The 15,814-nt window shown below is 35.3% G+C and overlaps 2 protein-coding genes across 2 annotated transcripts; one reads left to right on the plus strand and one right to left on the minus strand.

Annotated features, from left to right (window-relative positions):
- Positions 1–783: 783 nt before the first annotated feature.
- On the minus strand, positions 784–8,220 carry Vps29 (vacuolar protein sorting 29). Its single transcript, XM_090114698.1, has 5 exons — positions 8,068–8,220; positions 7,697–7,888; positions 4,386–4,621; positions 2,335–2,483; positions 784–928 (listed from the first exon to the last, which is right to left on the minus strand). The coding sequence occupies exons 1-4, from the start codon at positions 8,068–8,070 to the stop codon at positions 2,366–2,368; spliced, it is 549 nt and encodes a 182-aa protein (XP_089970824.1). The 5' UTR covers positions 8,071–8,220; the 3' UTR covers positions 784–928; positions 2,335–2,365.
- A 438-nt stretch (positions 8,221–8,658) lies between these two features.
- egl (Egl_like_exo domain-containing protein) lies at positions 8,659–12,688 on the plus strand. Its single transcript, XM_090114216.1, has one exon. The coding sequence runs from the start codon at positions 8,755–8,757 to the stop codon at positions 11,311–11,313; it is 2,559 nt and encodes an 852-aa protein (XP_089970342.1). The 5' UTR covers positions 8,659–8,754; the 3' UTR covers positions 11,314–12,688.
- The last annotated feature ends 3,126 nt before the right edge of the window (positions 12,689–15,814 follow it).

Consider the following 15,814-nt stretch of genomic DNA (forward strand, 5'->3'; position numbering starts at 1 on the left):
CTAGGGATGTTATTCTAAAATAAACCGTAAAAAGTTTTAAGATAGTTTTCACTAAAATGAAGCTATAAATTTATAAAAATGAAGCTGTCCACTAAAAGGTTTGTGTCGATAATAGTTTGACAATGAAAAATGCTCTGCTCTACGCTGAACCATATCTAACTATATATATACTTAAACCTTCCTCTTGAATCACTCTATCTATTAAAAAAACCGCATCAAAATCCGTTGCGTAGTTTTGAAGATTTAAGCATACAAAGGGACATAGATAGGGAAAGAGAAAGCAACTTTGTTTTATACTATGTAGTGATAATTAATTCATAACTCTTTATTTACGTTAAACAGGGTTTTTTTAGATGTTACATTAAGTTAAAATAAGGTTCATAAGTTAGTTGGTTTAGGGCTGATTTTTCAATCCTTGGTTAAAACTTATTCGTCGAATAATGTATAAAACTACCATTTTAAAAATGTATTCTAATTGCCCGTATTTGACAGTTTACGTGACATTTTAATATTATCGTGTAATACTTTATTGGACGGATAAGTTTTATCCAAGCATTGAAAAATCGGCCCTTAAAGAGACTATCACTGCCAGATAGCTAATAATATCATACATGTAATTCCATTTATTTTGGCTAAACAATCATGTTTACTCCCGTAAATACTTTCAAATTAGATTGCCTAAAAAAATCTCATAAAACACTAAACAATTTTCAGAAAATGACTTGTATCATTTTTGAAGTGAAACTTCTTTACGCGGGTTGAGAGTATCATGGCAATACCCTCACATCATGAAATCGACGATTTTGGTATTTTCGAATCTTGCCAAAGAAGTTTCACTTCTGACACGAGTGTTCGGCATACACGCACTTTTTTTAATAAAAAATAAAAAGTAACAGATTTTCCAACCACAAACTTACATGTTACCTATATATGGGGCATTTCACGCGAAGCGGACACAGATTTTTGGGTCAGGTTTCCGATTTCGGTTATATTTTAGCACACCCCGGACACTCCATACAAAATGATCGTTTTGACAGTCACACTGTAGAGACTGCAAATGTGTGTGTTAACGCTTTATGGTTGGCACATTTGTGAATAGCGTAAAAAAAAATTCGCGTTTTTCTGATGAAATACATCCGTAAACAGCACAATATCTAACCATTTTCTACGAAAAACGATAATCACAAATCCAAAATAATAAAATTACTTTAAGTCAATTTGATTAATGTTGTCAATCTTCGTTGCGTATCGTCCTTGCAGAAAAATATGGCCCATTTTATGTCTGATCGCGCGGGGGTGAGGTAAGTTTAATTTTGGCGGGAGGCGGAGAGTGTCCGTTCTGTAGCGTTTAGCTACTATTATGTATTCTGTGATTTTAGTATGTTACACCTGTATATATCCTCGGTATGTATACGAAATATTTTTGCATTTAGAAGCTTAGTTTTCAAAATACAGGTCTTTGAAGATGTCAGCAAGCGCGAGGCATGCATGACTTTGAATGTAATTATCAGTTAAAGAAAAGGATTTTTTAATAAATAGATGACTGAATAATAACCTCCATTAAAAACCTTTTTATTCTCATATTTTTGATATCGAATTTATTTTTAAATTCCTAAGAAAAATTAAAAAATATTTTTCTTTGTAATTTTTTACGAACTTAGCATATTTTTAAAATTTTTTAAGATCATTAAATAAATGGCTTATATTATGCTTAAACTACATGCCAAGTTCTAGAGTGGTCATCGCAGAAGTTTCGAAGCTACATGTATTATAATGGCGAAGCGCGGCAATATCCCCATATATCTGCATCCCCACTGCAGAATGTCGCGCTAACCAACTAGGGCTAGTATGGGGATATTGCCGCGTTTCGCAATTATAATACATGTAGCTTCGAAACTTCTGCGATGACCACTCTAGAACTTGGCATGTAGTTTAAGCATAATATAAGCCATTTATTTAATGATCTTAAAAATTTTTTAAAATATGCTAAGTTTGTAAAAAATTACAAAGAAAAATATTTTTTAATTTTTCTTAGGAATTTAATAATAAATTCGAAATCAAAAATATGAGAATAAAAAGGTTTTATAATGTGGGTTATTATTCAGTCATCAATTTATTAAAAAAATCCTTTTTTGAACTGATAATTACATACAAAGTCATGCATGCCTCGCGCTTGCTGACATCTTCAAAGACCTGTATTTTGAAAACTAAGCTTCTAAATGCAAAAATATTTCGTATACATACCGAGGATATAAACAGGTGTAACATACTAAAATATAAACGAAATCGGTAACCTGACCCAAAAATCTGTGTCCGCTTCGCGTGAAATGCCCCATATATCTTATTACACATATGCTTAACTTAACTACGCTTTCTTATATTCGATTCTTTCCACTTTAACTTCGTCACCAAGTAACTTATACACATAAGTGACCACTGTAGAACTTGTTATGTCCATTAGAACGAACGATGGTGTGGGATTCCTGAAACAAAGTAATTAATTAATAAATTTATTTCAATAAACTATTAAATAAATAAAATTCATTTATTTCAGGCCACATCCATACTAATATTATAAATGCGAAAGTAACTCTGTCTGTCTGTTACTCAATCACGCCTTAACTACTGAACCACTTTTCATGAAATTTGGTATAGAGATATTTTGATACCCGAGAAAGGACATAGGCTACTTTTTACCCCGGGAAATAGGATAGGTTTTATCCCGGAAATCCCACGGGAACGGGAACTATGCGGGTTTTTCTTTGACTGCGCGGGCGAAGCTGCGGGTGGAAAGCTAGTAGCCCATATAAACTATTGCCTGTCTAATGGTGCATATTGTATTCGATACAATACGAGCGTCTACGCGAATACACTTCACACATTCGTCATCCCTTCGATTCCGAAACCTACACCCACCAAAACATCCCACAGCCGAAAAACCAGTCTACAAACTTGTAACAAGAATACGCGAATCTCAAGGCAAATATACAATGCAGTGTTTAGTTGTGTTGATGCACCATTAATTGCAAATTTCAAATAAAATGATCTGCATTTAACAATAAGTGATTTTTTTATTTAATTTGAGCTCAATCTGTCCTCACATAATTTTTTCTCATTAAGTAACTGGCGGTAGATAATTCGGTTTGATGCAAAATGAACGCGAAGCGGTGGTAATTATTTCCGCGCGAATATTTTGTGTGGAATGAATCAATGAAGTAACGTCTATATCCCCACTGCGGAATAAAATTCGCACGTTTCTCTCAGTCGTACAACGGCGCCATCCATTTTAACACACTTTTTTTAGCTACACCTGCATTTTTGTATGTAACCGACTCCATTAAACTCGATTTTGACCTACTTTAAATGAACAGATTTGATTCAAATTTTCTACAAAAACTTCAAAAAAAATTTGAATTGGAACTTATCAAGGATGAAATTATTTTATTATTCAAATAAATTTACGCATGTTTTTTAGTTTTTAAACTATATTAATGTGTTAATAACACATGTTTCTCCGCGGTTGGAAACTGAATTCAACTGACTAAAATCGCAAGAAATTTTTTCGCAGTGCGCTCTAGGGACAATTTTGTTTGCGGAAATTAATATAAGAGAATAAAAATCACGAGGTAATAATCAAAACTAATCCACGGCCGCACGTGGCACGACGAACGCGTGAGAAGCGGCTGCAGCCTCGTTACCGCTCAGCACAACCAACGCATGCTGAGGACTGACACGACGTTGCCGCTCCGCACGACGAACGCAAAACAAGCGGCTGACGCGACGTTGCCGCTTTACGCGATCAACGCATGACAAACGGCTAACGCGACGTTGCCACAGCGCTCGGCCAACACATGGCGAGCGATTGGCGCAACGTTTGCAATTCCGCACAATGAACGCATGACAAGCGGCTTAGAGCGGGGGCACACGATGCGTTGCGGCGGCGGTGCGGTGCCGGAGCGGTGTCGCTGCGTTGTCTTACATAGATACGGAGTGCAACCCGTCTTTTTTTTTTGTATATATTTTAGTTTTTCCAAAATATAAAATTCATCCTTTTATAATACCAAACAATGTCAATAACATTGTAATCTACACAAATAGAATTGTATACCTGCCCATAACTTACAAACAACTACGCCAAAGGTGTTAAATACTTTTTTTGGTTCATCTTAAACAGGATAACATTCATTACAATAAAAACAAATAAAATCGAGATAAAATAAAATTCAAATATTCTGCAGAATTTAATAATAATGAATAAATAATTTATTCTGCAAATAAATATATTTATTCAAATATATTTATTTGCTCGTACATGGTCATTAAGGTTAATCTCAACTCAAGTGGGGCCAAGGTACATAGCTAGTGCTACTACAATAACATATTACCTGAACAGTGGATTATATGCTCCCGTCGCTGACCCAGGATTAATATAGAACTTGTTCTCATGTTCATAAGCTTCAAACCGATGCGTGTGCCCAGAGATCAGTATATCCACATCGAGCTGCCGCTGCACCAGAGCGAGGGACTCTTCATCACCCCAGGGTACTACTTGGTGACCGTGGATCAGGCCAATGCGGAATTGACCCACGGTTATCACCTTTTGTTCAGGGTATGTGGAGTTCTGAAAGTATTTTTAAAGTGAAACTTTTATTACATCGTCTCAAACTTTTTGCTCTGTGTAGCGCATGTCGCGTGACGGTCAAACCGTACGATAATTATCGTACAAATACGATAATTTTGTGCCTAAGTTTCACTTTTACCGTGGTTTCATAAAACCACACAACATTTTTAAATAATTGACTACATTATAAGACTAAAAAAATTTAACAGGCTATCTTGTCACTTACTTGATTGTTTTACCATAAAACATAATTCAAATTCGAAATTTATTTATTTTTCAAGTTTAACAATATAAGAGCAATACAAAATAAGAGCAATATGTTGTAATTAAGTGTATCTTTTAATAGAATTAGTTCTCCAAACAGGTATTTTGAATTTTTAATACAAGCAAATATTAAACATATCTAATCAATAACTTCAATCCATACTAATATTATAAATGCGAAAGTAACTCTGTCTGTGTGTCTGTTACTCAATCACGCCTTAACTACTGAACCAATTTGGATGAAATTTGGTATAGAGATATTTTGATACCCGAGAAAGGACACAGGCCACTTTTTATTGCGAAATATATGTACAATAATATCAAGTAAGTAGTAGTTAATAATAATATCAAATCTTTTTTATTTCTTACTTTTCCGTTTTTGAAGTCGGTTGTTTTTAACGCAGTTTTTATTTATTACTTTTTAGTGTATTTTTCAACACGAATCAAACGAGCCCAAACTCGATAAAGTTGAGTCAATATATTACTGAGTTCCTATGGCCACCTTCCGATTCCATCATCAAATCAGCTTCATGTCATGATAATGTTTCATCGCTATCAAATTTACATACGTATACAAAATTTCAGCTCAATCGGTTACCGGGAAGTGAATCAAAGTTACTTGCTACATATCAACTTAGTCATCGAGTACAGACAAAAATGCTCATAAAATAAAAACTACTGGGCCTATCCGAAAAAAAAAATTATGGGACCAATTCGACACCATCCCGCATCGAACAAAAAAAGAATCAAGTAAATCGGTTCAGAAACCTCGGAGTAATCGGTGTACATACATAAAAAAAAAAAATATACCGGCCGAATTGATAACCACATAAAATCGCATGGAGAGCTTAATTTTCATTAAAGGCTCTAATCGCACGGAAAGCTAAATTTTCACAAAAAAGCTCTAATCGCACGGAGAGCTTAATTTTCACAAAAAACTCTCATCGCACCGAGAGCTTAATTTTCAAAAAAGCTCTATTCGCACGGAAAGCTTAATTTTCACAAAAAAGCTCTAATCGCACGGAGAGCTTAATTTTCACAAAAAGCTCTTATCGCACAGAAAGCTTAATTTTCATAAAAAGCTCTAATCGCACGGAAAGCTTAATATTCACTAAAAACTAATCGCATGGAGAGCTTAATTTTCATTAAAGGCCCTAATCGCTCGGAGCTTAATTTTCACAAAAAGCTCTAATCGCACGGAGAGCTTAATTTTCACAAAAAGCTCTAATCGCACGGAGAGCTTAATTTTCACAAAAAGCTCATATCGCACGGAAAGCTTAATTTGCACAAAAAAGCTCTAATCGCACGGAGAGCTTAATTTTCACAAAAAAAACTATTCGCACGGAAAGCTTAATTTTCACAAAAAAGCTCTAATCGCACGGAGAGCTTAATTTCCCAAAAAGCTCTTATCGCACGGAAAGCTTAATTTTCACAAAAAGCTCTAATCGCACGGAGAGCTTAATTTTCACAAAAAGCTCTAATCGCATGGAGAGCTTAATTTTCACAAAAAACTCATGGCACGGAGAGCTTAATTTTCACAAAAAGCTCTCATCGCACGGAGAGCTTAATTTTCACAAAAATCTCTAATCGCACGGAGAGCTTAATTTTCACAAGAAGCTCTAATCACATGGAGAGCTTAATTTTCATAAAAAGCTCTAATCGCACGGAAAGCTTAATATTCACTATAGTAGAGCCATTTTAATAGGCAACATTTGACAGTTCAAAAAAATTCAACAACGTAACCTAGTAACGACGACGTAGAATAACATGATATTTCGTTTTGTTAGAACTGCACATTTGCTTAACTTTTTTCAATTACGATTACATATTTATAATAATAATGTTCGATACAAGTAATTTTAAGATTTGATTTTACTGATAAACCATGCTAAACATAATAAACAATTTCTGATTTAAAGAACTGACGTCGCTACAATTTTGTGTCAATAAACCTTTTTTCTTTTTAAATACCAGCGACGTTACTCTAAAAATCGAAATCTGACATCTAGAATCGAATGCATTGATTACTTGTGAATAAAAATCACCATAAATTAATAAATGTGTTGTGTTTTTTTAATTATGTATTATACTTGTCTTATTTTGCTCTTAAAATTTACGAAAGAAAGTATATTAATGGGACCTGATGAATTTTAAAATTGACATGTGTTTCAAGTTCGATTGACAAATGTTTCAAGTGCGTATCGATTAATTCACTTTAATCGATGTTTTTAAGCAAGTTACCTCTCTTCAAAGATAAAATTGATAGACGTCAAATGTTGCCTATTAAATTGGCTCGACTATAATAAAAATAACTACATACGTTAAAAACAACCGACTTCAAAAACGGAAAAGTAAGAAATAAAAAAGATTTGATATTATTATTTACTACATATTATTTATATGTGCTATTTATTAAAAAGGTTTGATGTCGGTGCACGGGCTTAATACTAAGTGCTTAATGTTCGGCACCAACTTCAAACCTATTTAATAAATAGCACATCCATACTAATATTATAAATGCGAAAGTAACACTGTCTGTCTGTTACTCAATCACGCCTTAACTACTGAACCAATTTGCATTAAATTTGGTATAGAGATATTTTGATACCCGAGAAAGGACATAGGCCACTTTTTATTGCGAAATATGTACCACGGGCGAAGCCGGGGCGGACCGCTAGTAATCTCTATAAAACTGTATTTTCTGATACTTTTCTCTAACCCAATTAGTTGTAAAAGTACTAGAATGTGTGTGTGAATGAGTGATCATTATTCAGCAAGCATAATTTCATAAAATACATATAAATTACATACCTCATCGAAATCACCTCTCACTACATGAACATCACTAGCCAATGTCTTCAAGTAATCATAAGATTCTTTAGTACACAAGTTCCCAGTGCATAGAATATGTTGGATTCTACCTGGTAACAGCAACTTTTTGAACTTTGGCGGCAAGCTACTGCAGCGATGAGGAATGTGAAGATCACCTAAGACTAGCACCAACTAAAATAAAAAAAAATCATTTAAATACGTTTATTTAACATGATAGAGCAGAAACACATGGTATCGATAAAATACGCGTTGTTATAAACGATGTTATTCATCAATTAGAAACATAAATCTCGTAAAATATACTAATTGATCCGGTTAACGTAATATTTTAATTACAATTTTTTTCTCACCATTATTTTTGAGGGTTGTTATACTTAATTATATTTAACCAAAATAAAAACACGTTTTGAAAAGTTCTTTGCTTGGATAATATTTCAAATTTTATATTTTTTTTATGAAAAATATTTTAGTTTACACCCACTTGTATGGAAATTGGAATGTCAAAGTTTAATTGACAATGACACTTGACAGTGACTTGTGTAATAATGCCATAAAAATAAAGTTGCTATAGCGAAATCATCACGGAATCATCGTGGAATCATCGAATTCAGAGAAATATATCATAATATTATAATCTTCTTCTTCTTCTTCTTAAATGTGTATTATAATATTGTGCAGAATATAATAAGGCTATCAAAGCTCAAAATACATATGCGAATAATTTATACTTATATTAATTTAAGATAATTAAAACTTCAACATTGGTTAGATATGTAATTATTTGAATCTTAATTATTTTTTTTATTAAAAAAAGATCCATTAGAGTGGATTTTAAATTTTATAATTAAAATTTGAAACCATAACCTATGAAAAATTTATTATTCAGAAACACCTTGTTGATAGCAATAATGTTAAACTCACGTCACTTTCTTCTATTCTCTTTGATTTAGAATTACAGAATTTCATGGTGTTGTGGGTGACACATATACGTAGAAAAATTTAGTGTAAGAAAACACATTGGCACCAACTGCTGGGAAATGGAATCAATGGAATATGAGCTCGCTAGAAATCTCACTCTGTTGTTCTTCGTGGAGCGCCTGCTCGATAAAGGCGAGCCGAGAACGTTGCACGATCTTTCCTGTCAGTTTGGTGCCAAAGGATTCACTAAGGAGATGCGTCAAATAGCTGGTGGGTCACAGTCGGGCCTGAAAAAGTTCTTGGCTCAGTACCCCGCGTTGTTCAGCATAGACGGGGACTATGTTGATATCAACACGTTTCAGAGGTGCCCGACCGGTGCTGGCGCGTCGTCCAACAATGACTACATCGAGGAAGCTAAAGAGTACTTCGCGGGCAAAATGGTGCAGTACGGAGAAGGAACCGAGGTACCGATTAAAAGCCTTCTAGGTCACCGCAGTCAGGCCTCGCCGCAGGTACGCCACATCTCCGGCCAACGCATCAAGGAGTTTAAGGAGTTTCTCATGAAGCACCCAGACACTTTTCAAATTATCGATGATAACGTTGTTCTAGTCAGTGATAATCATAGGCGCGATAATGCACATAGTAATTCAGAGCATTTCCATAATTTACCCGTCGCTAATATAAACACAGATACAGCGCAGCAACTCTTGGACTATGTTGCTCAATGTATTGAGGCTAAAGGCCCCGTGATGGTCGACCAGCTCTTCCATTTAATTGTGTCAAGATTTCCACAAGAGTACTGGTATCAAATGTTTAAAACGCCAGCTGATTTAAGTGCCTTTTTAAAACTGTTTTCCGACAGCTTCCATGTACAATCAAATCTTGTTACACTCATAAGCAAACCAAAAATACCTGTTATGTATCTTAACACAAAATCAAAAACAAAGACTGAAGCACCAAAGCCTTCTGAAGAAAAAGAGAAACCAGCTTCACCTGTGCCTCCAATAGTCGCCAGTCCTACACCCTCCGATGGAAAGAAGAGTCCCGCTAACAGAATACTCAGCCCTATTGAATCTCCTCGAGCCACACAAGCTAATATTGCAAACCAAACTTTAAAACAGAGAATAAATTCTATAGTAATAAAAAATCTGGCAGAAAATATGGTCAGAGACAGGGTTAACAATCACTTAAACCGTTGCTCTGAAGAGATGAATGGAACTACTGCTAGGAATAATATGATGGGCGAGGCTTGGAGGCAAAAGGTGCTACAAAGTACTACTGTAATTGCGAGTGCTAGAGAGAGTGCTACTTTGATAGACAGTATTATGAATCCCAAACGCACTACTAAAAGTATTGTTTCATTTGATTGCGAAGGAATAAACTTGGGGCTGAAAGGTGTCCTGACTTTATGCCAAATTGCTACAATGAATGGGGAAGTTTACATACTAGACATCATGGCATGTCCGTCTATGGTGGTTGAAGGAAAAATAAAAGACTTGCTTGAGAGCGAGAGTGTTATTAAAATTATACACGACTGCAGAAATGACTCAGTCAATTTGTACAATCAATTTGAAATCACCTTGAAGAATGTTTTTGATACGCAAGCGGCTCATGCAGTGCTCCAATTACAGTCACAAAATGTACCAGTTTATAAAGTGAAGAATTTAAGTCTCAATGCCCTCTGTGAATTATACAATGCACCGATGAATCCAATGAAGGAACAATTGAAAAATGTTTACCGCAGGGACCAAAGGTATTGGGCACGCAGACCTCTCACAAAGGACATGATTATTTATGCAGCGTCTGATGTTCTGTCTTTAGTGAACCCAGCTATCTATGCCTATATGTCGAGCAATATTAAACCTGACAACCAACAGTTGTTTGAAGAACTGAGCAATGAGCAAGTGTTCATGCATATACAGCCAACTGAAGTTAAACTACGTAAGAGACAGAGGAAAATTAACACAGAAGTTGGTGAACTTAAACAGAAATTAGCTGAAACAACTAAAAACATTGTATTGAGCAACAGGGAAATTCGTCTGCTCAGATACTTAGAACTTACAGAAGAGGAAAAAGAAAAACTGAAAGGTTGTCACAAAATTTCCAAGAAGCTGGAAAAATTGGAGGCTATTGGACAGGACAAGGACAGTGATTCTGATGATGATGATAAAGAAAACGAAATGGCAAGTTTGGAATCGAACCCGTCAGATTCAATTTCATCCCCCCATTCTACTCAGCCGCCAAGTCTGACAGAGTCCATGCAAATGATGGACGAAATATTGTCAGACACAAATATGGACAAAGTGGAGAAAATAAACCGTCTCGAAGCAATCCTTTCGGCAGTTGCACCATTGAGTGGCGAATTGGAAGACAAGTTCTCGCAAACGATGGAACAGACGCTGCCATTGCTCAAAAATAAGGATTGGTCGAATCTGAGTCAAATTCTAAACATCGGGGACAGCGATGGCAAGAATTGTAGCTGCAAATGTCATAATTCAGGTGAAACAAAATGCAATGATCTCATTGAAGCCAAGAAATCCGAGGTCGGGTCGCAGACGCTTAGCACGGGAGACATCGTCATCACCAGGATTCACTTCAGAGAAGAGGACAAACTGAACGAGCGGATGCTGGACGCTACGCCCTTCAGCAAGAGGGTGGGTATCAATAACATGTCTTGATCCTCAATCAACCCTTCCGTTGCTATCTAAGTGCCACTTCAGTCTCGATACTCCCTCTGTATGTGATCGATTCATTTATACGTAGTTTTTAAGTTATGGCCGTTATATCGGATATAATTGCGTACTAGTTTAACGGGGATACGGTGTATTTGTTCAAGATTGAATAAATTAAGCATTGATGAGAGAATGGCCGCCTACACTATGGCCGTGTTCATTTAAGCGAATACGTGCGTGTACACTCGAATAAATACAACGGTTACGCGCATAAAATCGCCACTTAATTCCTTCGTTTGGAACCGTCAGCGAACGCTGCTGTTTCTACATAGTTTAATATTTATGTTATTGCCTAGTTAGCAATCCGAACTTATATGTGATAGAATTTGGCCTTGAGTTTCTTCTCGATCTGTTTTGAATTGTAAATAAGATAACTAAGATATGATTTAGAGTTATGTGAAATCACATCGCCTAACATTTCATCGGCCGAAGATAGATTGTGTATATTATTTATTTTTATCACTATTAGACTCGTTCTCGCTACGATATCAAGATGGCAATAATAGATATACAATAAGATTTTTATTGTTCAAATATTTAACTAAATATTATTAAGTTATATTTTAGGTATAAGAGAAATAGTGTGATGTGGTGCTTGGAAAACTAAAAAATCATGTATTCAAGGTTTTTTTTTTATATACACTATTAATATAGGAATCGAAAGAGTCGTAACTGTTTTTAAAACTATTTGTGCCTTTACATCATATCCAATAATTTTATATTAGAAAGTTTTAGCTTAGAACTAGAGTTTTAGCACGTATAGTGATTTATGATGCAGTTTACCACGACCACTATATTGTATTTACTTGTTAAAATGAAAAAAATAAATACATCGAGAGTAGTTCTTAGCGTGTTGAATTCTTTCGAATAGTTTATTTTTGTGTTACACAAAGTAAAAATTAGTGATATTTTGTAATACGCTTTATTTACTCGTGTTTGCTTGTATTTATTCGCCTGCCTAGGTTAACGCATCAGTATTCTGATTGATTTCCTTCCATTTTTAGCATGCAGTATTTTTTATTGTTTTTACCGTTGTATACACATGTTTTGGCAATCGTTTCAATTTGTGCCTTAATACGCCTTATTAGTGAGCACGCTAGTAGACTTCGCGGAATATCAAAATTTTAAAAGTGCCACTAGAAAATAATTTTAACATAAGTAGCATTTTGTTAGTCAATGTAAGTTTACTTACCTTTTTAATAAAATAATAAAATCTTTACATAACTGTTAACGTAGAAAAGTTTATATACTTAAGAAGTTTTTAACTCTAAAATGTGACAAATTTGCACATTGTTTATGTTTATTACGAATAAAAGTTTTAAAAAATGTTCGACTTTTATTTCTCATGCGTTTTTATTTATAACCTCGAAATTGAAATAATCTTTGAGGTTGGTTTAATGCTAACCCGGGTACTTAGTAAGTTAATCTTTTCGCGATGCTTTCTAGGGTTTCGTTGTGATATAAAATGTTTAGATTTAAATATAGTTGTATAATATGTTTATCAAGGAGTTATTAACGTAAATGGATGTCGTGCTAAACGTGTTTGATAGTTTATTTATATATTTGCTTTTACACACACAAGTAATAGGTATTATGTTTCCATCTACCCAACAAACTTCAAATACACACATTTTCTAATGTTTTACTTTATTTGTTTATTTTATAAATACATTGAATGAAAACAATTATAAATTCGTTGTAAACAACATTTTTGCGTAACAATTGCTTTGATTTAAATTACTTATTACTTAATATTATCATAGACCATTTTAGAGACATTGATTTCTAGGATTTACTAGATATTATGTACTACTGTCTACTTCTAACTTTATGAACTGGGCATATTTTTTTGTAAAATACCCAACGATTTATTTTTTACAGTCTGGTTAATGTAACTGCAGTAAAGGTCGGCAAGTACCTACTCATAGGTAAATCGCAAAGTATCATCTCTGGGTTTTTTTAACTATGCATAAAAAATCTTTTGAATTTATTTTGCCAAATGTATGGAACCTGCTAGAAGAGTAAGCCTACAAATCAAATCTAGGAGGGGGTCTAATAGAAGCTGGAGACTGTTATGGTGAACAGATCGCGTGATATCAAAACCACGCAAGCGTAGCCGCGGGCCTAGCTAGTATGTGTACGATTATATTCCAGTTTAGTTTATAATAAACTAGAGCAGTCTCGAGTCTTGACTGATATAGGTATTAAAAATCCGTGAGCACGCATGTCCCATCTTCGCAAACGGATTAACCGAATTAGATGAATGCAATGCAATTCGTCAGGATGCGCTTAGCTATAAATTCTTTAACTATATCTTTCCAAATATTATTTAGAAACATTCCAATTTCCACCATTGAGACACTTAACTTTCACAAAAGTTGTAGGTATTTATAACTTAATTTTGTTATAAAGGGATCCTTTGTTTTTAAAGTGAAGGTAAAACAATTACGAAGTACCTACTTATTACGTAATTCTTATTTGTATGCAGTATACGAACCAGAGGCTATTTGAGTTACAGTTCTGTCGTTTATCTATTGATTTGGTTTACGGATCTTAAACCAACTTCTTAGAATTAAGCTTAGAATAGTATGAAAGCATAGAATGTTAGTGATCATTTGTTCCAATCTACCTACTCCTTTATATAAAAATCGTGATAGTGGTGCAATTTTTTGAATATTGCAGTATGCCTACTTAAGCCTACTATATTTTTATCCTTAATTTTTCTGTAAGTTATTTTTATCTATGGCGGGGATGGTAATATAAATTCCTTTTTCTTTTTAATAAAATTATAAAATCGTAGTACATATATTTCTCTTCTCCATAATACTCGGGTACCACCAGAAGGACGGTACCCGGACCTTTGGAAGGCTTACGTGGGGACACAGGTCCAACACGCAGAGGCCCTTTCGAGACTTTTAATGTGTTGTGGGACACCAGCCGCAGCCTGCCCATGACTGCACTATAGAGATACAGCCCTAGGCAGTCCGCGGCCGATGTAGGACTATTGCAGGGTATGGAAATTTAATAATTGGGCTATGGATTGGGATGCTAAATGGACTGGTACTGGGGACTATGGGAAACTATGGCACCTGCCTTTCTACTAAAAGAAAGTAAAAATATGTTGGCAGGTGGTGACTCGCCCTCTCACTGTATGGGCCCCCGAAATAAGTCGCTGCAATAGTGCGACAAGGGGGCAACATATTGTGAGCAGCTAAGGGTGGAGAGGCGTCCCTGGACTTTAAACTACGATCACGCGCTCCCTGAGGGTCCAGCATCACGTGCCCACTCGCCACTTACGCTTCGCATCCACCCTTCGAGCTAAAAGCTCTCGCGACTCCACTCTGGCCGGCCGGTTAAGGCAAGCCAGAGGTGGGGGTCCTGTCCTCGTCAGGCTTCACTCCGACCGGCCGGTGAAGGCGAGCCGGAGATGAAGACAGGGGCCTCCCCCGGGAGCACTCGGTTCCCGCGGGGTCGCTACTCCCCGACACCCCGCCACAAGGTGTCCTGCGGGTTGACTGACTGCACGGGTGGAATATCTATTGTCACGTAAACAATAGATATTCCAACCGTGGGCGATGGGGTCGTCACATCCCTACGCCCGTACATATATTATTATTAGTCTGTGATAAAATAATCATATGCTATATTCCATATTAGAGCTACGAGATAATGGCTTATTTGTACTGGTGCATGCTACACCTACAGATTCATTGAATTCCTTAGTAATAGCACAGACTAATAATAATATACTAGGTAATAGTACAGGTAATAGAGTGGCTAATGGACAATCCATTTGCATACACACACAAACTAGAACTGGGTACCTACTTATATAATGCAGTATCAGTTGTATAAAAAGTTGCTATTATGTACTAATAAAATAATGTTTCCTCTAAAGGTATAGTACACTTAGTAGTGATTGTATCGTTTTCAAAGTAATTAATTATTATGACATTTTTATCTAAAAATATTTAAATAGCTGAGATGACACACATACTTGCATATTTTAAACATATTTAAATTTGTTTGTAAACACTTAGATTACAAAATAAAAGACAGATGGAGCGTTGCCGAACTAAACCGAATTATTTATCGTCATTTCCAAAAAGCTATGTGTGCTGTCATTTCACCGTTGCACTGTACGAACACGGTGCTTCTGTGTGCGTGTTATGTTACCAGATATTGAAAAATTTCCCAAATTTTTGCCCGACTACGGAAGAAAGAGGGTTATGTTTTTCGAATGTATGTATGTATAATATTTCTTTGACACGCCCTGCAGTATAAACTGTTGGATCGATTTTGAGTTGTGAGGTGTCATTGCAATCATCTGAATTATGAAGGTAGTGGTGGTAGTGACGTCGTAGGCTACATAAATTAGCAGTCATGTTTTAATTTTTATTTTAATATAAATTCGGGTTTATGATATTATTTTATAATATTGTAAAAA

The sequence above is a fragment of the Colias eurytheme genome, chromosome 21 (assembly GCF_061535395.1).
Source record: "Colias eurytheme isolate Ceu_HAF_F1 chromosome 21, ilColEury1 Martin Lab GWU primary, whole genome shotgun sequence".
NCBI classification, from domain to species: Eukaryota; Metazoa; Arthropoda; class Insecta; order Lepidoptera; family Pieridae; genus Colias; species Colias eurytheme.